The 23,569-nt window shown below is 42.9% G+C and overlaps 1 protein-coding gene across 3 annotated transcripts in view; it reads right to left on the reverse strand.

The window, feature by feature from the left end:
• Positions 1-23,569, reverse strand: part of USP31 (ubiquitin specific peptidase 31) — a 91,646-nt gene that overhangs the window by 48,163 nt on the left and 19,914 nt on the right. For all 3 annotated transcript variants that reach the window (XR_012787267.1, XR_012787268.1, XM_075564608.1), the window contains exons 2-5: positions 4,013-4,150; positions 1,162-1,247; positions 980-1,072; positions 114-249 (exon numbers count right to left, since the gene is read on the reverse strand). Coding sequence is in view for 1 of the 3 variants with exons in the window: in XM_075564608.1 (XP_075420723.1) it covers positions 114-249; positions 980-1,072; positions 1,162-1,247; positions 4,013-4,150 (453 nt within the window). In the remaining 2 variants the exon portion in view is untranslated. The remainder of the gene's footprint in view (positions 1-113; positions 250-979; positions 1,073-1,161; positions 1,248-4,012; positions 4,151-23,569) is intronic.

The following is a 23,569-nucleotide window of genomic DNA, read 5'->3' on the forward strand; positions in this document are numbered from 1 at the left end:
GTAGAGGCAACTGGTTTTCAATTTCTATCTAACCATACTTGGCAGAGAAATGCTTAAAACTTCCCAGAGAACAGCAAGCCACACTGTGGAGGTTCATGCAGAATCAGTCTTACCTGGTCGGTTGGGATCTTGGTTTCCATTGACACTGCTTCCCGAAGTCTGGCGACAGTGCCCGACAGAGGCACGGCCACGCCGATCCTCATGCAGTGCGAGCACTTCCCTTGGTACACTACAGTGACATAGAGAGGCCTAGACAGATCAGTCAGACCTGCCCATTAGTCGCTGAGTTCAACCAGAAGACGAAAGCAGCACACAAGCCTCATCAGAAAGTCACCACAACTGAGGCTACGCCCGACTTTTCTTTTCTTTCTTTTCCCCAGACTTTCCTTCGGACACACTAAGCCACCCAAGTCAAGTCATCAAACAAGAACTAAGAGATCTCTGGAAAAGGAGTACTTACAGAACAAAATCATAACATCTCGATACTTAGTTCTGTGCTTTGTATTTTCATTAACTCGACCTACCTCCAGGATATTTTGAGAAATCGCTCGAGATAAAATAAGAACAGGAGGAAATGGGAAGTCGCTGCTTAAGGGGCAGCGGTAGCTTCAGTTAAGGGCGGAGAAACAAACAGTGTCAATCACAGTTCCACAGCACGCGGCACGTAACTGATATCACTAGGTGTTCACGTAAAAATGGGTGAAACAGCCGTTGTACACAGATTTTACAACAAATGCTTCTTCGGGCTTTTCTAGGGACTCCAGAGCACCGCGGGCTCCATCCTGCTCGCGGATGACGAGCTGAACGAGACTGAAGCACTGGCTTGCTTACCGGCTCACTCTACAAACTCATGCATCTATTTCTGCGGTTTCACCAATGCTATGTTCCATTGATTGCTCATCAGGATGAGGGCTAAGAGACATCTGCAGAGGAAAAGGAATGTTAGAGGGATACACACAGCCTGGCTTACTCTTCTTACCTGGTGTGGGGTAGAGGAATCGGCAGAGAAATGCAGAGAAAGGGGTCAAACGTGTTGCTCTGTTTCTGACAATGAGGGCATGTCAACGACGACCTTAAAAGACCAAAAATGAAGCCATGCGAATTAAAATCATCCAGCCCCAGGCCACACAGACCGAATCAGAGGGAAATGGTTGCTCATACCTGTACTGGGCTTGAAAAAGTTCTTGTACAAAAGTACTGCAGATAGGAAAGGATGGTCCCTCGGGCATATCAGTCTCTGACGGTGGCTAAAAAGGAGGAAGCGCAAGTTCATAGATTAGAGTGCCAATTCTTCCCGAAGGAAGGAAGGTATCTGAGCTTAAACTGTGAGCGGCCCGTTTCAGAAGCAAGGCTGACAGCGGGAGGCCCGACTCCATTCGTATGGTCCACACATGCAGACAGCCCCCTCTGACCACAAAGCAGGGTGTGAATAGCTTCACTCCATGTACAGTGCAGTGTTTTTGTTTTGTTTATCTGCACTTCGTTTTCTATGTTTTTCTGTATAAGAAACCCAGGATGCAAGAATACTGTTCTAACAAACTGGCATTCTGTGATGCTCACCCTCCCAGCACATTCGTGGAAGACAAAATGGGTGCAAAAGCAAATGTGGTGAAGAAGGGTGATGGTGCCTGGCTATGAAAAGCTACAGCGTCTGGAGTCTTAAAGGCTTGAAGTTAAACAAGCGGCCATCTAGCAGAGAAGCAACAAGTCCACATGGAAAAAGCACACCAGCCTGCGCAATCATGAGGTGTCATCGGGACCAGGTAACAGGCATCAGAAGACCCACAATAAACAAACAAAAACATATTGTTGAGAATAAGGGGGGTAGGAGCAGAGACCCACAGCCCATCTGTAGACAATGGGACATCCCGCCATAGAGGGGTCACAGGGAAGGGATAAGTCAACCGATAAAACACAATATATTCATCTGGTTCCTTGAGGCGTCCTCACCTCCACTGACCCCAGTGCTGCCTCTCACTTCGGACTAGACTGGAGCATGTACACAGGTACAGATAAGAGATAAGAGCTCACGAAAAAAGGAATCCAGAAAAGGAATGGGGACAGTGATACCAGAAGGTTAAGGGGAAGACGGGGAGAGGAGGAAAGGGAGGGGGAACTGACCGCAATGATCAACACATAACCACACACACACCCTTTCAGGGGGAAGGGAGACAGCGGTCAGTGTGAGATATAAAAATAATAATAATTTATAATCTATCAAGGGGCCACGGGGGGTGGGGGAAACTGAATGATAAAAACTTATGTACAAATATGTCTGATACAACTGATATATGGATTGTAATAAGAGTTGTAAGAGCCCCCAATAAAATGATCTTTTAATAATAAAAAAGCAAGAAAAAAAAGGAAAAGATAGAAAGAAAGGGAGGAAGGAAGAAAGGAAAAGAAAAGAAAAGAAACCCCGGATGGGTAGAGCTAGCAAGACAGTGCCTGGATTGACAGTTTCTTGGGGGGAATGGTGGGGAAGCCTGGAGAGAGGTGGGGAGCTGATGACAATGAATAAATGCTCTAAAAGGAATTGTGGAGATAATCAGACAACTACTTTTAATGTAAATGAACTACTGAATTGCATGTGTGAAATACATACCAAAAAAACTATTTAGTTAAAAATAATTTTTAGAGTTCCTATTCTGGATTTAAGATTAATCTGAAAAAGTCACAAATGTCCTTTACTTTCACTACAACAGACATAAAATGCAGATAGGTCCATGAAAGGCATCTGATAAAGAAGTAGAACGCAGCCGACAGCATGTGGGTCAGGCCGACTCATCTCCCACAGACTGGGGCAGCCGGACAGTGCTCCTTCCCCAGGATGCTCCAGTCTCCCTCCAACTCTCCAAGCCCTCACTCCAGCCCTGACTCCTCCCAAGTCTAAATTCTCTAGCGTGGCTACTGCTGGGGACCTAACCAGCCAACTGGAACAGCGGCCATGAACATGGCTACAATCTTGAGAAGGCACAGCAGCGGGCAACGTTGGGCAAGTGTTTCATTCTGAAGGCACCTAATAACAACAACAATCACACACTATTTGACATGTTATTTAACCTTTCCATGTCCCTCCATCTGACAATTATTTACAAAGCATCTGCTACCACATGCAGAGAGCACTGGGCCAGACATTGAGGCTATAAAGATAAGACAGAATGAGTGCCTGGCCTTGAGTCTATCTCAACTGGTGAGAGAGTCAGTCACAACACAGTATAATGAAAACTGTATCACTGGGTGCAAGCACCTTATCACTGTGCTCAGGCACAAAAAGACCTTGCACCGGAGTAACTTAGCAAACCACCCAAACCAGACATTTAATGTTTAAAGCACAAGCAGAGCTCTCAGGCGTTCAAAGCTGGTGAGGTTTTGTGTCTGTAAGTCGAACATGACCATGAGGGTTTCTTCCCAGTAAGAACTGTGTGGCAGCTCAGTTCTCATGCGCGAAGCCAGTCTTCAAGACAGAGCCATCCATACATTTTCTCTGTCACTGTGTATGAACTCTTATTGGAACAGGGAGTAGATTTCTGCTTTAAAATCCATCTTGTGAGATGGAATCACAAATTTTTACTTTAAACCTAGTCGTCCATGCAAATATGTCCCTTCTCATTAGACTGTTAGCGCGCTGGGGCAGGGTCTCTGCGCCTTACCCTGCTCGGCGCAGTTGCTGCCCTTTTTAACTTGCTGTCAAGTTGATTCTGCCTCAGGGTGACCCCATCCGTTCCTTTAGGAAACAAAGCACAGGCCTCCCTTTCATGGCGCTTCTCAGTGGGCTTGAACTGCCAACCTTTCTGCTAGCTAGTAGTTATGGGCCACATAGCACGAGAGTAAATGAGGTAAAATATTCTTTAAATAACCATTACATTTTACACTCTCCCAAAGATTAGTTGAACCGATTAGCCACCCCCCACTTTACGGTGGTTTGGAGGGAGAATCTAAGTTCACTTAACAGCCAGCCATGCAGCACCTGCTCAGTGCTCCGTCTGCCCAGCTAAGTGCGCACACTCACCTTGAGAGGAGGCTGGCCACTCTGCTTCACAGAATGATTGAGGTCCTCATGAACGCGGTCCAAAAGCCACAGCAGAAACTCCTGGGCGTCATGCTGGGAGCTGCCCCGGTACTGCAGTGCATTCTTTGACACGATGCTCTGTACAGGGACATACAGCAGGATGAGTAGCTGTGAGTGTCTAGCTTTAAAATAAACTATTTATTCAGAATCACAAACGAGAGATGCGATAAAGTAAGTAACATAAAAGCAAAAGCTCAATCTAAATATGCCTCCCCCTCAAAAGCTATACACAGAATTCCCCTATGACCCAGCAAGTTCACTCCCAGGCACACAGCCAAGAGACGTGCATATAGGCACTCCACCAGATGCATGTACACCAGTGCTCACTGCAATTTTATTCCCAATAGCCAAGAGAGGGTAGAAACAATTCAAGTGCCCATAAACACGCAAACAGATGTTCACACAAAGGAATATTATTCAGTCATAAAGAGAACTGGGTTCTAATAAGATGCCACCACATAAATGAATCAATGAAACCCCAAACCAACCTGAATGAAGTTATGATGGGTGACAATGGAACCAGATGAGTAAGAAAATGAGTAATGCAGTATTTGCAATATAATCCAAAATATAAAATAAATGAGTTTATGCTAAGACAAATAAATGACTAGATGGATGGATGGATGAGTCAATGGATGGATGGAGAGAGAAAGAGAGAGAGACCCCCAGCATGCAGATAAGCAAACAGGAAAGCAAGCAAATGAGAAGAAAATCCCTTTTACACAAAAATTCTAAATAATTTCTTGATTTTCCCCACTTGCCCCATATACACACCCTCACTGTAAGTTTAGTGACTTGCTTCCAAAGAGTGAAATAGGGAAAGAGGGGTGCGGGTGGAAATTTTATAGTGGAAAAACCTGGCTAACATTGCCTTGGCCAAAAGATGATGGTTAAACATTATCAGTGATAAGCTATGCTGATAGCCTATACCTTTGACAGAGTATCATGAGAATGGTCTGCCTCCCAAAGAAACCATGACCTCAGTCTAGACATGAGGGAAACATCAGGCAACCCCAATTAAGGGTAGTCTACACCACAAATGACCAGTAATTTTCAAAACCATGAAAGTCATTAAGGACAAGGAATGTGTGAGAAAACATCATCAAGGAGAATAAGGTGACAGTTCAGCTAAATGCAATGTCGTATTATTGATGGAATCCTGGAGCAGAAAAAGACATAGGGGACAAACTAGTGAAAACGAAAGTATTAGTTCTAATTAATAGTAATATACACCAAAAAAGAATGCTAGTGGTTCCATGGTGAAAGCACTCCCCTGTGCTAGCTGCTAACTGGACCAGTGTCGGTTCAACACCTTAAATGAGGAGCACTGGTGGTGCAGTGGGTTACACATTGGGCTGGTAAGCCACAAGGTCAGCAGTTTGAAACCACCAGCCGCTCTGGAGGAGAGAGAGGAGGGTTTCTACTCCCACAGGAACAGTTACACTCTGTCCTATACGGTCACCATGAGTAGGAATCAACTCGATGGCAGTGAGTTCACTAATGTTTCGTTTCTTCAGCATAACAAGTGTACTGCATAGTCACAGCGGATGTTAAAAGAAAAAGAATGAGTCTGGGTGAAGTCCTTAGTTAGCTGGTGCTACAAGTCGGACTTTAACAGATTAATTTTCTTACAGCTTAGGGGTTAGAAGTACACATTCAGGGTGCCTGCTCTAGGGGCCAAGTCCTTCTTTCTGAGGGCTGTGAAGGTCAGTCCTTGGCTCTCTGCGCTTCTGTTGCTGGGTGATCTTCCTGTGGCTCAGCACCTCCCTTTTCCCTCCACTGCCGCCTCACTTGCTTTCATTTTGCTTTTGATTGTAGTCTGAATGAAAGTTTACAGAGCACACTGGGTTTCTACGCAACTCACGCATACTTTGTTCCTGGCATTGACGGCAATTCCCCAATATGACAGGACTCTTCCCGCTCTCTCTGCCTGTTTTCCCTTTCGTCCTTCCCTGGCTCTTCCTGCCTTCTGAACATTATTCCTGGACGAAGCTGCTCTTTGGGTCTCCTCTGCTTGACTGACCTAAGTAAGAGCTGCTCACCTCCTTGGTATGACTGTTCTCTTAGAAGCCTGTTGTCTGGCTGAAAACCGAGCCACAGAGGTGTGAGTTCAGTTCCGGCGTAACCAGTGACTAAAGCCCATAGTCTGGGGGACCACACCAATCTCTATCAGCGTAATCCAGGTGTTCTTTTGTTTTTTTCTGGGCTTTTTTCATCATTTTGAGCTTTATTCCACATTTTTCTCCTACTCCATCTAGGACCTTCTACTGGAATCCCTTCCTGAGTGGCGGGCAAAGGTACCCCTGCACCATCTAGTTCTTCTGGTGTCAGAGTCATGGAGGCTAAGGTTCACACGGGACCATTAATACTTCACACTATTCCATGCCTCTGATGTTCTTCACTCTTCTTCAGATGGGGAAAAGACCAATACACCGCAAGTTTTTAGGTCCTCAGTCACTACTCACCCAAAGTACCATGCAGAACATTGTCTTTGTAGATTGTCATGGCAATTGACTTTCATATTTCCAAAGACTACCGCACTGAGCCCCCATGTCCAGGGACTCATTCCCTAAAGGAATTTGGCTATGACCTAGTAGTGCCAAAACTCTGCCCTATGAATACTCTATTCATGGATGTATTTACAACATACAGAAATATGTAGAAGTATCCTGTCAAACCTATGCGGATAGATCTACAGATCTATGTCTATATCTATATATTCTTGGGTGCCATCCCATTCACCTACCTACCCCTATTCAGCCTGACATTGAATTCACCTTTTGTCAGCCAGGTGTTACTGAGTCGGTTTCCTATCGCAGTAACGCTAGGTACCGCAGAATAAAATATAGCGCAGTTCTGCACCACCTTCAAAAGTATGTTTGCGCTCACGGTTGCAATACTATGTCAATCGATTTTATTAGGGGTCTTCCTTGCTTTCTCTCTACTCATCACGCATGTGAGTAATTTTATTGCAGAATTGTGTCTGTCAATTACCTCTGCTGCGTCTAGCTCTCATGTTCCTCCCACGTTCTTGCTTTGCCTGGCCGTTTTGTGGTGACCTCCTCTTTACTGTATGTTGCCTTCCCTTCACCCCACTTAGTATGTGTCTCTCTTTCCATGCCCCTGGCAACCCTGGCAATCGTCAAGCAATTTTTCTATGCGTTAACTTTTCCTCTACTTTTTATGTGTTCTCACACAATATTTGTCCTCTGGTATGGCTCATTTACTTCACTCAGCATGTGCCATGTTTCCCAGATCCTTATGAGCCTGTGTGGCATGGTTTTCCACCCATTCATGGTGAAGTGAAATTATGTGGCATGGCTCTTCTACCCAAGTCTTTGTAATTCCCAACAGCTAACTCACTGCTTTTGCGGCTGTTGGGCATTGCTGCTATCGTAGGTCCTGACTCGCAGCAACCCTATCCAAAAACACAACCCTGTCCAGTCCTGTGCCATTCTCACAATCGCTTTTGTTTGGGCCACTTACTTATCAACCCATCTCATCAAGGGTCTTCCTCTTTCACTGTCCTCCATTTCATCAGCCATGATGCCCTTCTCCAGGGACTGGTCTCTGCTGGCAATAGGTCCAATTACCTGAGAAGAACTCCCAAAGGCTTTCCTCCATCCACGCCATTATGGCCGACTCTTTTGAGAAGGCAGCTCTTCCACAATTTTACGTTTAAAGTGCTTTCTAACCGGCTCATCTTCCAGCACTGTGTCTGACAAAGTCCTCCAGCTATAAATAGTAACGTGTGGGTGGGACCATACAAAGAGTACAAAACACTGACAGCAGTGGTGAGTCAGTTTTCCTATTCCATCGGGTATCAAAGTGAGCTATCTCAGAAGCTGGAGGAGCAAGAATCCCATAACCATCAGGAAAGAAGAGGCACCAGCAGAGCACATTCAAGAACCCTGCCTGAAGTGACAGCGGCAGCAAAGGGGCCAGCGGCTGCACTGAGCTGCTGAGACCGTACAGAGAAGCAGCACTGTGATGTAAGGCAGCGGCTCCCCAGTCCATAGAACACAGGGTCCAAGGAGCCAGAGGGAGACATGCCTGTCGGCATGGCTGAGGAGAGGTGCTGCAGACAAAAGGATTGTATCCTTGACATTTTGTAACCTGTTGGCTTCGCAAATAAACTCCATAATCTTGAATAAAATCCGAGTTCTGCATGGCCACTGCAATGAAAAACGGTATGCACCAGAAAAATCGAGTGCCTTGGGAAGGCTGGCTGGTGTCAGAATACATACGGGAAAGAAGGATGGAAGATAGACGTATGTTTGACCTCTCTGCCTTGAACTAGTGGAAAGGTGGGTTCTCCTTCTCTGTGTAGCCAGAGGAGGTCAGAAGGGGCCCTGTGCCTTTCATCACCGTCCAGTTGTTGATGGACTTACACTGTTACCATCGCTTTACTATTAGGAATAATGCTGCAATGAACATAGATATGCACAAATCTATTCATGTCCTTGTGCTCATTTATGTAGGGTACATACGAGATTGCTGGACCACACAGTATTTCTAGTTTACCTTTTTAAGAATACGCCATACTACTTTCAACCGTGGTTGCACCATTTGACAATGCCATCTGTAGTGGGTGAGGGTTCTCATTTCCCCACACCCTTGCCAGCATTTGTTTTCTGTTTCTTTCACATTTGTTATTAATACTGAGGTGAGATGATCCTTCTGTGCAACTTGGATTTGCATCTCTGTAATGAATAGCTAAGGTAGTGTGGTAGTTACATAATCTGGTGTCAACTTGCGAAGGGGTGTTGTCTAGCCTGTCAATCAAGTCACAGCTTGGAGGCATCATGGAGGTAAACTGCTAACTGGAAGCCAGATACACACTCTCTGCATTGTCTTCCTGCTGACAAGACACATGGAGCTAAGCTAGAGCCTCACAGCTGGAGGAACCACGTGGAAACCCACACCAGCGCTGAGATGCTTCCACCGCCACTGGATCCATAAGACTTTCCACCCACTGGCCTGTGATCTTCCTGCATTTGGTGTCATTGAATGGCTGCATGAGTCTGAAGAGGAATTTATAGACTGGTAGACATATGGGCTAATATCGGACTTATGGACTTGATCTGGACTGGGCCGGAATGTTTTCTTAATGTATAACTGCTCTTTGATATAAAGTTCTCTCTTACACACATGAGTGCCTGCCTCTGGATTTGTTTATCTAGTCAACCCAGACTAATACAGGTAGTATATGAAAAAAAATCAACCAGTATGTTCTTGGAAGAAGCGTGACCAGTATGTTCCTTCGGGGCAAGAATGATGAGACTTGCAGAGCACAGGGATGGTGTGAATATTAGATGGCGAGGGAAAGTAATGGAAAGGAGACAGAACAAATGTTCTTTGGTAACAGGAAAACGGATTTCGAAAAGCAGCAGAAGAATCACCTTAAATGGAGCAGTGGACACAGGGGAAAGGAGACCAGGACAAGTTCAGGCTAAGTTGTAGCTAGGAAGGCAGGGGGCTGTTCCCTGAATTCTTGTTTGTTTTCCAGAGGAAGTAACAGATACCTGCCATGGGGAAGTTTCTGGTATAGCAGGAGGTAGGCCACAGAGCTGGGTCATACAAACTGCCAGAATGTCAAGCTGTCCTCGTATAGTTCCACGGTTGGTAGGACAAGTTTCCAGCACATGCTTCCCAAACTCTTCCTTTGGTGTCAAAGCCAGTAGTTTATGATCAGCTGTTGAAATTTCATGGTGGAGACAATATTCAACTCTTTATCCAGATTACATTACGATTTGATGTATGCTTCCTGCCGTATACCTTCAACTCGGGCAGCATTTACCCACCAAACATTAGGCAAGACACTGTGCAAAAGCTGCTCAACAAGATCTTTGTTGGGCATGACTACTAGGTAACAGGTCTTCCACAACCAGTTGTAACTAGGGCAAAAACTGCTCTGAATCAACTCCACCTTAAATCACTACATCACCAACTAAAGGAAATTAAAAAGTGAAGCCTCAGTGAACATTCACAAACACAAAACCACCTTTCCGTATCTTTTCAGGTAACTTCTTATTGCAAGATACTCAGGGGCTATTTCTTCAGCCTCTTCCCCAGACAGTGTAAAACACAGGCTAATGACCGAGCCTTTAATCTGTGTCACAGAATGAAGAAAAACGATGCCAGGCAATGTGAACAGCCTTGGGATCATACAGAGAGCATCGTAAAGTCGATTAACTTAACGAACTCTAGGTAAGTTCAAATGTACTATCTCACCAGGTGATCTCCCTTTTGACTCACTGAAAAGTTGTTTCAGTGTTTTAAAGAAGTGAAGGGCACTACACATGGACTAAGCCTCTGGCGAAGTCCCTGTCCAGAGACTAGGGATGTGAATCGTCTTGCTGTCCTGCAGAATGTATTGGAAAGTGGACCATTGCAGCTGTAGTTTGGTTATCAGCTCATCTCTCTCTTGACCCATTTTAAACATCTTATAGTTTTCAATATTTTCTGCTTTCTTTTCAAATGAGGTTTTTTCTGTTTTACTTTACTATTGTTTTGTTTTTCTTTGTATGTTTTCTATTTATGAAACCCAGTATGAGTCAACCTATAGAGACAGTAATTGGATTGATGGGTTCTTGGGGGTACGGCAGAGGAGGTTGGGGGAAATAGGGAGCTAATAACAGTGAGTACAAAAAGGAAAAAAATGTTCTAAAATTCACTGTGGTAATGATTATATAACTCATCTCGATATGATTGAACTACTGAATTGTATGATATGTGAATTGCGTGCCAATAAGACTGTTAAAATAAATAAATAAACCTTCATGCAAGTCCAGCACTGCTGTAAACCACTGGTTATTTAAGCACATTACTGAGCTTGGGATTCCTGGTTTTCAAAATGAAGCTGGGGAAAGGCTATCAATAGGTCTCTAGCTCCCAAAATTTTACCTCAAGCTTATTCCCTAGAGTCCCAGCTAGTGATCTGGTTTTTGTTTCCACCCATACCTGGCAATGCTTTGGTGTGCCATATATATGTATATATAACCAAACCTCAGTTGATTTGATGTCCTAACATTAATCCTTCTGCATTTTTGTATTTTTTAAAAGTTGATTATCACTGGAATATATCATCTAAAAATAGAAATATTGCTATCATCTAGAAATTGTTTTTCACTTCTATTTTCCTACTCAGTCCTGCTATTCCTGTCCTAGAAGGTGGCTAAGAATTGGCATCAATTCGACACCAGTGAGTGTACTTAAGGTGATGCATGTAAATCGCGGTGTTGGCAAAGAGCCCTGAAAGTATCATGGACTGCCAGGAGAACAAACACATCTGTCTGAAAGGACGTAGAGCCAGAATGTTCCTTAGAACCCAGGGTGGTGAGGCTTCACCTCACAGACTTAGAACATGTTATCAGAGGAAACCAGACTGGTTCAGAAGAGCGTCATGCTTGGTAAAGTGGAGAGGAAGTAAAAATGGGAAGATCCTCGACTAGGTACATCGACACAGTGGTACAACAGAGTTTAAGTCCTCAGTTACCACTCACCAATACGATGCAGAACATGTCTTGTGAACTATACTATGCCAACTGGTCTTGCTGTCTCCCAAGCCTATGGTCCTAATTCCCCAAGTCCAGGGACTCATTCTAAGATGTCTTCATAACTCCGTGTCTAAGACGTCTTCTTAAAAATTTGCCCCCTCCATGCTCCACTCCAGCACATTCATAATAAATACAAAAGTACATACAACTATCCCCTGTCAAATCTATATGTACCTGTGGGTACATTCCCCTGATTTTCAAGAGGTCATAAGCCCTTTTCTTCCTAGTCTTCCTTAGTCTGAAAGCTCCACAGAAACCGGTTCACAGTATAGTAGTAACACGCAAACCTCCACTGACAGGCATGTGCTAACAGTGCATGAGCTGCATTGGCCTAAAATTGAACTCAGGCCTCCGGCATGAAAGATGAGCATTCTACCAGTAAAACGAACACTGCTCCTCCTACACATTCTACTATAAGTAAATTTAGCCATGACCAGTTTCCCTTTCAGTTAGGGTGATGCTTTCATATAAAGTTACTAAATAATAAAAGTTAAAAGATACTTGTGGGGTTTTTAACTTTCTTAAAATTTCTCCTTATCCTTAAATTCTTTGGGTGTAGGGCTACAAAGAGAGAACATTTTTCTCCTAAAAGGAAAACAAAATAGAAATATGAGTTTGACACATGGTTGAGAAAAGACACAGAATTAAGCTTATACTGCTGTACAGCTATAAAACAGACGTGTGGTTCTTTCTTCCCCTGGGGCCTAGTGGAAAAGGCACCATTACTCCAGGCTCGGGGAAAACATGAGCTGGCTAAAGACATCCTTTACTGGACCCTAAAAAAGAGACAACAAAGTAATGGCCTTGGTAATTTCCTCCCATGGGGAACGGACATAGCACTACTAATCTGACATGGCTGCCCGGGGTCATGTTACTCCTCTGGGGAGAGAGAGCAACTTGCCAAGACTCATACAATCCAATCATCACCTACTTTAACTGGTTTTATGCCAGAGAAATGTACAATTTATTTCCACGATCTTGGATATGAAACAGAAGAACTTGGGAGGGCACTAGAGAATGGGATGTTTGAAAGGTGAACACTCGGATTTCTGTAGGTTTGGAGCTGCTGCTGGCAACGTGTGTCTTGAGAAAGGTTCATTGTTGAGCCTGATTTTCAAAACACCTGCTAAGTTGATAATAATAAATATACAAGATAGAATTTATATAAATGAGTGACTACTATAAAACCAGTGATGACCTAGGAAAACCCAATAATAAGCATGTTCATGCAGTACTAACACTATACCAGGTACAGAATGTAGTCACGGCCAACTGGCACTCTGCCCTCCTGGTCCACTCTTTATTACCTACCTTCACCTTTGCTGGTGGGAGCCCTTTTCACCTAACAGGGAAAATCAGGCTATGAAGGTCCAAGTTATTAGCAAGAGCTGCCAAGAAGTGGAATTTGCCGGCTTGGCAACAGTGAACCCTAAAAGAGACCCTAAAGTCTCTGGATGTCACACATACTTCCCTTATGACTGGAATGCTCTCTCCCCATCCCTCAGACCTTCTTACTAACGGGAGACCAGAAAAGCAAAGGGGGAAAGGATGGAGACAGTCCAATGAACATCGTAAAGAATACCACACGATCTCGGGACTTCGTGTTCATCAGTACATTCTTGATAAACAGAATGTACTCTGTTTCTGGTACAGAGTGTTTTGCTCCTTCTAAACAGAAGGACCCAGCACAGGTTAAGTATAAAAGGGGATACCAAAAAAACAAAACAGGAAAAGGCTTTTGCAGTACACATTTTTCCTGGTTGGAGAGCATGGAACAACTCGCTCTGAATGAGTGCACCTAGTGGCATCACCTGGGAAGGTTCTCTCCGGTCACAGTGGATTTTTTTTTTTTACAAAAGCAGTTTCCCTGGAACCTAATTATTTTGTGATGGCCGATTTAAAAGAACAGCATGTGTCTGTGAAATTTTGTTTCCTGCTCAGGAAAAATGCCGCAGAAACTCTTGAGTTGTTGAACACAGCTCAAAAAGACAGCACTATGGGAAAAACTTAAGTGTACGAGTGGTTTTCTTGTTTCAAAAATGGTGAACTGTAGATTGATGACAAACCTCGTTCTGCATGTCCATCAACTTCCCAAATGGATGAAAATGTCAACTTGTGCATTCCACCAGGTCAGACTGTTAATCAAGCTTTCTATTTAGGGGTTCTGAAAAAGTAACAGTATACAGCAAAAAAGGTCTGATTTGTGGGGGACTGGTTTTGCCACAACAATGCACGCAGTCTTCTCAGTGTGCCAGTGTTTGGCAAAAACAGCATGCCTCTCTTGCCCCACGCAGTTTACTCATCTGACCTCATTCCATAGAACTTTTTGTTTCCATGAACGAAGAAGGATATGAAAGGACAGTGATTTGACAATGTTTATTAGAGGTGATCAAAAAAAAAACTAGGGGAGGTTCTGTCAACCATCCAACCAGATGAGTTTGAAAAATGTTTCCAATAACGGAATTGCAGATTTGAAAAATGTATTAAGGGTAATGGAGAGTACTTTGAAGGTGATAAGATTGTTTTGTAAAAAAAACTTAAATATGTAACTTGGGGGGTCCAGGTTTTTTGGGTACTCCCCTCATGGTCAAAACTTGGGACTCAAATAGATTTAGATAATAAGAGGTATTTGCACTGATTAACTCTGGATTTTAAACAAGGTCATATGTATTAGAAACTTATTGCTGAAGTAAAGACTCAAAAACTCAAAAATCCCAGCTCATAGTGAGCCTATAGGACAAAAGAGAACTGTGGGTTTCTGAAACTAACACTTTATGGAAGGAAAAGTTTCATCGATTTCCGGTGGAGCAGGTGGTGGCTTCAAATTGCTGACCTTGAGGTTAGTGGACCAATATGCAACCCACTGCACCACCAGAGATCCTGAAATTATAAAGACTAGAAAAGGGTATAGAACCTCAAAGAGAAAGCTATAATAAAATGAGAAATGTTTACTGTTATTTCAAGAACAAACATTTAAAACCACATAGTGAAGAGCATTCGAGCCAGAGTAACAAGAAGAGATACAAGAAAGAGCACAATAAACTACAAGCTCCCTAACAAGACGAGGAATCTGAAAAAGCTTTCCCAACAGATCATAAAACTACACAGGTAGAAAATACAGCAAGAAGACTTCCAAATGTTACCAAGAGTACGAGCAAACGGCAAAGATAACAAAAAGTAGATGAACTAGACTTCAAAACTAAAAATGTACCTCAAAGAAGTTTATCAGGAAAGCGATGAAACAATCTATAGAACAAGGGAAAATATTTATGAACTGTTCCCTGGGATAGGTTTTAACATCCAAATGTAGGGTGATGGCCTTCTCACAATGGTCTTCTGACTCCCATTCTATCAGCAGTTCTCAACCTGTGGGTCGCAACCCCTTTGGGTTGCCCGATTCATAACAGTAGCAAAATGACAGTCATGGAGTAGCAATGAAAATAAATTTGATGGTGGGTCAGCACAACATGAGGACCTGCATTAAAGGGCCATGGCATTGGGAAGGCTGAGGATCTCAAAAGAAAGAGAACTGCCCCTGTGAGTTTCTGAGACTGACTCCTTGGGGGATAGGAAGCCCTGCTTTTCTCGTGAGGAGAGGCTGGTGGTTTCTAACTAGCCGCTGAGCTCACTGGTAGCAGGCCAATGTGCATCTCCAAGCCGCCAGTCCTCGTGGGTGGGGCTATGCAACCACGGTCTACAGAGCCCTGCCGGGGTGCTCACCAGTCCCCCAGTCCTCCAGGCTTCACGCGAGTCACCCAGGGGCAGAAAGGGGAGACCTCGCCACAACCAAAGAAGAAAAGCTGGCAGCAGAGCAGTGCTGGGACTGGGGTCCCTCTGCCGACGAGAAGAGAATGAGAGAAGTGATACAAATTATAGGAAATGATAGTGGTAACAAAGAGAAGGAATATAAGGAATGCCACTGAATTATAAACTTAAGATGGTTAAAATAGCAAACCTTTGTTACATGGATTTCTCCAAAAAAGGGAAGAGGTCCACATACATAAGTGACAGCTGAATGTTTTCCCTAGAAATATAATAGCAAACAAAAGATCGGGCAGTAAATACACTGAAGTGGTCAAGTCCTCTACCCACCACCTTAGACTAACGTATGTTACCATGAGCCCGGTTATCCTTTCTACAAAGTGGGGGTGTAATACTTTTCTAAAATAATCACTCTGAAGCTTTACTGAGATCATAGCAGCATGGCATTCCAAAGCCTTATACAGATATTCCTGTATGTTTCTCAAAAAGTAAAGGAAACAAATCAACTGCTACTATACAATCCCGAAAATGCCAAAGGAAACATGGAGCCAATATCTAAAGCACTGATTCTGTACTTTAGAATAAGCTGTGAATGTTTTAAAAATTAAAAACAGGCCCTAGCAGCACCCTAGAGATGCTGATTTAATTACTCCGTAGCAGAGCCTATAACGTTTCAGTTTGTGGTTTTTGTTTGTTTTTTAAATGACTCTATTTCTAATGTGAAACCATGACTAAGAACCCAAGTGGCTACCCTGGAAATACTCAAAAGCACTCACATACATGGGAGGGAGGCGCTTCTGTCAAAATTACGTTCTATCACATACTACACTGTGCTTAATTCCAATAATCACGACATAAAATCGCATATTTATCTCCATCACTAGAGAATGATCAGGAAAGTCCTCTTCAGCATTATTTCCCCAGTACTGAGTAATTAATACTTGGTACAAAAAAGTAACTAATAATAATTCCCATAGACTGCATGTCTATAATATGCCAGGCATTGACCACTTCCAAAAGAATTAACCCTTATGGTTTGGGCTTGCACTAAATCCTAGCTCCAACTTTAGAACAATTAGTTCTTACATCGTGGCCCTTCTACAACCTCACTTTCAGGAAATGCTCACTGAAGATAAAGGTGCTAGAGCAAAGTGTGGTGAAGAAAGCAGAGGTTGCCCAGCTATCAATTGGAATAGTGTCTGGAGTTTTAAAGGCTTATATTCAAACAAGCAGCCATTAAGTGAGGGGTACACCAGCTTGTGTGATCCAGAGATGACAATTACAAAATTCAAAAATGGTGAGGAGAAAAGCATCAAGGCAAAAATTAACGAACACCCAATTTGTGGAGGGTTATGAGACAGCGGGAGGCCCAAACCCATCTGCAGAGTATCTAGTCAGGCTGAGCCACTGGCAGATCCACTGCAGCCACAGGCAAGGGTCTGGAACAGCCTTACTCACAGGCAGAGACCATTGTAATATTCATAAGAGACCTTGACACTTGGCCTGTTGACCACCCTACAGATGGTACCTGAACATGTTCTGGGTGTAAGTATCTCTTAGTGGTTTCATGACAGAGATTTCTTCCCTGGCTCTTTGAATGTTGTTGGGGGTATGTCCCTTCTTACATGTTATCTGTATGTATCGGTGTCTCTTTTTAATTCTTACCACCTTGCTTCGATTTTGTTTTCTGTGGGGTCTCCCAGCTGTGAAGCACAGGAGTGGATGCATAATGAGAATAACTGATACAAGGGGCTTGGGGACTACAGGGATGGGTGAGGGTGGATGATGGAAAGGACAGGGGGATCTTGGGAGGAAATGGTGAAGACAGGAGGGGGGACACTAGAATGGATTGTGATTGCCGAACTCATCTTAGAGACGATTTAACCATGGGAGGGGGAATGTTAGGTCACCATTATTCATCAATTCAATTTTGTTTAATTAAATAGGCTTAAAACATGTTTGTCCACAATCTTTAAAAAACAAGGAATCTTAAGTTCTTCTACATTCAGGATCATTTAGGGTTGGTTTGAGGTCTTTAATTCTGAACAGCAATTCAGACATGTAACATGTGTTGAGACTTGAACTCTAGATGCGCCAACCCTGAGGCTTCTGGAAGTTGATTTGCTTTTAAAACAATTCCTATTCATCAACTTTGCTTTGTTGTAATTTGCATTTTTTCTTGTGACTGAAATGTGGCCCAGAAACAAAAATGCCGTTTATCTCATTGAAATGTTATTATTTGAGGAGCAAGGAGGAATTCAGACTGCGCTGGAAGATCAAGTTGCAGCATGTAAAAAGCTGTCCTGCCTGAGTGTCCCAGGATTCCAAAGAATGCGAGCAAGAGAAACAGAGACCTGCCTTTGGGGAACTCTGTTCTCATCAACTAACAATGTAAAGAACAGTGTTCCTTACCTGATGATGCTCAAGTCTCTATGCAGATGAAGATTAACTGAGACCCTGCCCATCGTTCCTAGCCCAATGTTGCCAAGCCTACTCAATTCCAAGTCCAAAGTCAGCTCGGGTCACCAGAACATGTTTATGTATCCAATTATGCAACTCAAGAGTGTCTTTTCGCTCTCCTTGTCACTTTCCAACACAATTTAAGATTCACTAAACTATGGCTAATAAAGCAAAGCTTTTTATTTTATTTTTAATCATTTTATTAGGGGCTCATACAACTCTTAACACAATCCACACATACATCAATTGTGTAAAGCACATTTGTACATTCATTGCCCTCATCATTCTCAAAACATTTGCTCTCCACTTAAGCCGCTGGTACCAGGTCCTCATTTTCCCCCTCCCTCCCTGCTCCCTCCTCCCTCATGAACCCTTGATAATTTATAAATTATTATTTTGTCATATCTTTCCCTGTCCAACGTCTCCCTTCACCCACTTTTCTGTTGTCCATCCCCCGGGGAGGAGGTCACATGTAGATCCTTGAATCGGGTCCCCCTTTCCAACCCACCCTCCCTCCACCCTCCCAGTATCACCACTCACACCCCTGGTCCTGAAGGTATCATCCGCCCTGGACTCCATAATGGATGAGGTGGGGAGTGCGGAGTGGAGACCCAAAGCAAAGCTTTTTTAAAGTGTTTAGGAGAAGACTTACAATCAACTCTAAGAAAATACATGCACAACTCTTTTTAAACCCACTGAATTGCATGGGGACATGAATTATGCCAATAAAACTGCTAAATTAAAAAAAAAGATACCTATTCCTAGAAGAATAACTTCCAACAGTTAAAAGTCAAAACAGAAGAATTAGAAGACAACTACATTCTAACAAATCATTATATATCTTTCTACAACAATAAGCAGCAGATAATACAAATGCTGTTTAAATGTTTTCAAAAACATGAAGAATTAAATGCATAATTAAAATTAAGAACTACATATGAAAATTATTTCAAACTTGTTAAGGACCTGTTTTCCCTTAAACATACACCAAATTTCTAACAGTGATTATCTGTGAGTGGCAAGCTATAGGTGATTTTGCTTTTCTTGATAGCGGGTGTTTTCAAGTGTCCAGAGATGAACTGCTGATAGGGAAAGCAAACAGGACTGCTATGAGAGTACACATGGCACTTCAGGCACCACTGGGACCAGAAGAGGACAGGATCGGCAAAGCGACAAGTCTATGTCATCTCTAGTTAGGCTTTGGTCCCTGATTACACATATTATACACAGAAACATGTACAAATCACTAGTGGTCAGTTTGGAAAATTGATGGATTGCGAGCATTTATCACCCAGATCAAGGAACATCACCAGCACTCCAAAAGCTCCCCTCTTGCCACCCCATAACCGCCCCCAGTTGCCCTCCACCCCAAAGATAAGCACTCTCCTAACTCCTAACACCATTGGTTAGCTTTGCCTGTTTTTGAACATTAGGATGAGTGGAATAATAAGTTCTTTTCTAAAAACAGCTCCAGTGAGTATTCGGGCATTTTCCCATTATTGAGAAGTTTGCTTTATGCCACTTCGCTTTGACAAAAGACGGACCCCAGAATTTGTTTTCACTGCTACACCAATATAGTAAAAGAGGAAATATGGCCAAGAGAAGCTGAGAGAAGGCACGTCACTTGCCTCAGATCTCAGATCTGAACCAAAATCTCCTACTCGAAGGCTTGTACCTATTACCTCTCCAAGTCGGAGGGGTGTAACAGGGAGCCAAAATCAAAAAGCCTAAATGCCTGGCTAATTTTTTTTCTTTGCTTTCTTTGGTTAAAGAATGGCAATTTTTAAGGCGAGATAATATACAGCTAGAAATAGATTCAACTGCAATAAAACCTACTCATTTAGAGAGGCGGTGTTTAAAAGTACATAAAGGCGACTGCAAACATCATGAGGAAACATACTGAGGACCACTACTCTAGGAGGGAGAACTACGTCCATCAAATTCTTTCTTTTTTTTTTAATCTTTTTATTGGGGCTCATAAGGCTCTTATCACAAAATACTTTCTTAAAGAAACCCCTCCTCGCGACAGAAGACACTTCTAAGGGAAGTGACGCAACTTGATGCAACCCACCATTCCACAACCAACTCCAGACACATTTCAATTGGTCAGTGTCCCAGAAATGACACAACACTCTGAGTTCCCAGAATGAAACATAAGACGTTGCCTGACAGGTAACAGCACTATCACCTCCTAGATCCCTGACGATTCTTTTAAGGTAGCATGAAAGTCTTACACATTCTTGGCATCCACAGACACCCGGAAACTTTCACATGCATGTTACTATTAGTAGCTCACCTTCTGGACCCATATGCAAGATGTGGATTTCTATTACACTTCACCTATTTAATTTTGATCAGTGATCTTCATGGATCTGGCTTCTGTCGTTCAGAATGGATATTACATGCTTCATGTTATTCACAGATTTTATGTGACTATAACAAAGTTCTTTCATATCCAAGTCACTGGCAAAAAATGTTGAGGGCAGGGTAGAATATGGAAACCTTTAGAGCAGCGATTCTCAACCTGTGGGTCACCACCCCTTTGGGGTCGAACAACCCTTTCACAGGGATAGCCCGATTTATAACAGTGGCAAAATGACAGTTATGGAGTAGCAACACAAATAATTGTACGGTTCGGGAGTCACCACAATAAGAGGAACTGTTAAAGGGCCGCAGCGTTAGGAAGGTTGAGAACCACTGCTTTAGTGTCACTAGCAATCTACAGGCTGGAACATGTGGTTCTGGAAAATGTAGGCGTCAATGAGCAGCAGTGGGATTTGATGAAAAAGAATTCAGTGGAGTCACATTATTCACAAGGAATGAACTTTGATTAGGCTCAGGTGTGGGGAAGGGTATTCAACTGGGCACAAGTTTAGAAAGAGCACCTTCATTACCACTGTCCACCATTTCTTATTAAATATTAGTATCTTCTAGTTTAATCTCGCAGGCTTGGAACTCACCAGCAATTAGCCCCAGCACCCTAATTTTAAAAGGGGGAATATTGCCCTTTTTCACAGGGCTTCCATTAAAACTAAATGAGAAAAGTGTGCATGGATTTATAAATCATCTGGTTCCACGTCAGAAAAAAATGTTACCTGCATTATTAATAGTATTATTGTCTTAAATTTGCTAAGAATCAGATGGCTCTATCTTGCTCTTAAAGAAGAGTTGAACTTGGAACAAATTTACTGAGCTGATGAAGTTACAAAGATTCCTTAAAGGAAAATCAGATACAACAAAGGCATTTCCTGACCAGTTTATATGAAATCTTCTCCAGCGTGAAATGTCTGTCTGTGGACACACCGTCTGCTGCCATGCAAACTCAACCAGCTCAGGGAAGGGCCAACAGATGTCCAGTGGCTGGTCAATTCCTATAGGAAGTGCCATAGTCCACGGCATTAAACAATGCTTTCTAAACGGAAAATAACACAATCAAATGAAAGACAGCTAGCTCTATGTGCTCCAGAGCAAACATGTTGTTTGTTAAATATAAAAGGTCATTTGAGGAACAGCCAGTGGGTGATTAATGAGTAGCTCAAACAAGAGTATTTTTGAAGGAAGAAGCAACAGAGAACAGAGCTTTAAATTGCTCAATTTTGAATGATTTATCTTGCACTACTATACATAAAAGGGTTTTTTGTGGAAACTATGAAGTCATTGTTTTCCAGGGCCTTTGCTATAGGAAACAGCTGTGGGGAACTACACAAACAGAGAACACTGTCCTATTTAGTAGCCCCTCATTGTGACAAGTGTATAGCGGGGGACAGGAAAAATCCACCAGACCACACACCAGTAACAAAACAAAAGGGGCAGAAATCAAACTAAAAAATTTAAGTCACATGAAGAAAGATGTACAGCAACTAACGGAGGAAAAGCATCTGTAGTAGGAACATCTGTAGTTCAGTTTAAGAGATGTCTCCTGTTCACACCAGACAAGCTCCTTTCTACACGAGTCATCACACATTTAAACATATAAGGAACTCTCAAAAGTTAAGTTTTCCTAAAATTCTTATATTCAAATACTATGTGATCAATCAAAATGTGGACCCAATTTCTCTGCCCACCTCCAGAACTGTTTGCTATTCTTGGCTTCCCGTTTTGAAGCGTGACATCCAAAGAACCTACTACAAAATCTCAGTGACTTTCATCTCTTCTTTCTTAACCCTTACCCATACATAAAACTGCCAAGAATGGCTAATTCTGCTTCAAGTACACATTTTTTATATGTCGAAAAGTCAGAAGTTAAAGAGACAGAAAAAAGAGAATTCTATTAAATCCAGCCCAATTCAATATTAGGTAAGGATAATGTCACTCTAGTTTAAGTCTCTGCTTAAACTGATCCAGTGAATGTTTTGCAAGGCAGCTGGCTCCATTTTCAGACAATGGACTCCTAAGATTCTTCTGTTTATTGAGGGCCACCAATTTCTTCTCCTAAAGTTGTGTCCTCTCTCAGTGCTTAAGGCTCAAAAGGCCTCACAATCCAGCACACCAATGTTTACAACTCAGAATGGCGTGCAAACTACCCTCTGCTGTGACAATTTTAGGTTAGGTTAGGCAATAGGTTGCACAACTATTACAAGCCAGAGATTACAGAGATTCAATGGTGAATGACAATAGGGGCCCTGCCCTGGAGGGGCATACAAAGTGGAAGAGACAGACAAAAACAGGTTTAGGGAACAATCCTGTTGCCTCTAAGAGTTCATTTTTTAAAATGCTTTTAAACAGTTCATGCAATATTGGGATTATCTGATCCCTGAAAGAATGTGTGAACAGATCCACCAAATGCTGTTATCCTTTGGGGGAATGACAGTTGTTTAATAACTTTTCAGTTCTTTCTCCAGTTATAAACCTATTCAGACTTTCTTATTTTAACATTAGTGTTTGTCTTGTTGCAAGTCAATGATTTTACCAGTGATTGGCAGACTTTCAGTAAAGATGGTTATTTGCCCTAAAATGAAAATATATTTTTCAACATTAAAAATTAAACAGCAGTAAGACAGATCAATAGAACACAGAGAAAGAACCACAAGAGCATCACTATGGAAACAGAAAAGCACTTGATAAAATCCAACACTCTTTCCTGATGAAGGGCGCTTTGATGGCATAGTTGGCATGCACTGGGCTGCTAACGGCAATGCCAGTGGTTCAAAACCACCAGCCACTCCTCAAGAGAGAGACGCGGGGCTTTCGAATCCTATAGAGTTACCGTCTCAGAAACTCACAGGGGCTGTTCGACGCTGTCCTACTGGGTGGCTATGAGTGGGCATCAACTCACTGTGACCCTATGGAACGGAGCAGAGCACCAGGTCTCTTCTTCCACAGAGTGGCTATGTGGGTTGGAACTCCCAACCGTTTGGTTAACAGCTCAGTTAATAAATGTTGAAACACTACGTCTCCTTTAAGAGTTCTGGTAGCATCATGCCTCTAGTTCCTGAATGCTTCCCCCACCCACCCCCACCCCACTTCCATGACCCAGTTCTACCTTACAAAACGGGCTAGACTGGAGAACACACATTGGTACAGATACGAGCTCCTGACACATGGAATTCAGGACAGATAAACCCCTCAGGAACAGTAGTGGGAGGGGGATGGTTAGGGAGGGGGAAGGGGGAGCAAGGTTTTATATAAAGCCCCCCCACACTGAAGGGGATGAATAATAGGAATGTGGTTAAAAGGAGACACAGTGGACAGTGTAAGATATGAAATGATAACAACA

This window comes from Tenrec ecaudatus, chromosome 12 (assembly GCF_050624435.1).
Source record: "Tenrec ecaudatus isolate mTenEca1 chromosome 12, mTenEca1.hap1, whole genome shotgun sequence".
NCBI lineage: Eukaryota > Metazoa > Chordata > Mammalia > Afrosoricida > Tenrecidae > Tenrec > Tenrec ecaudatus.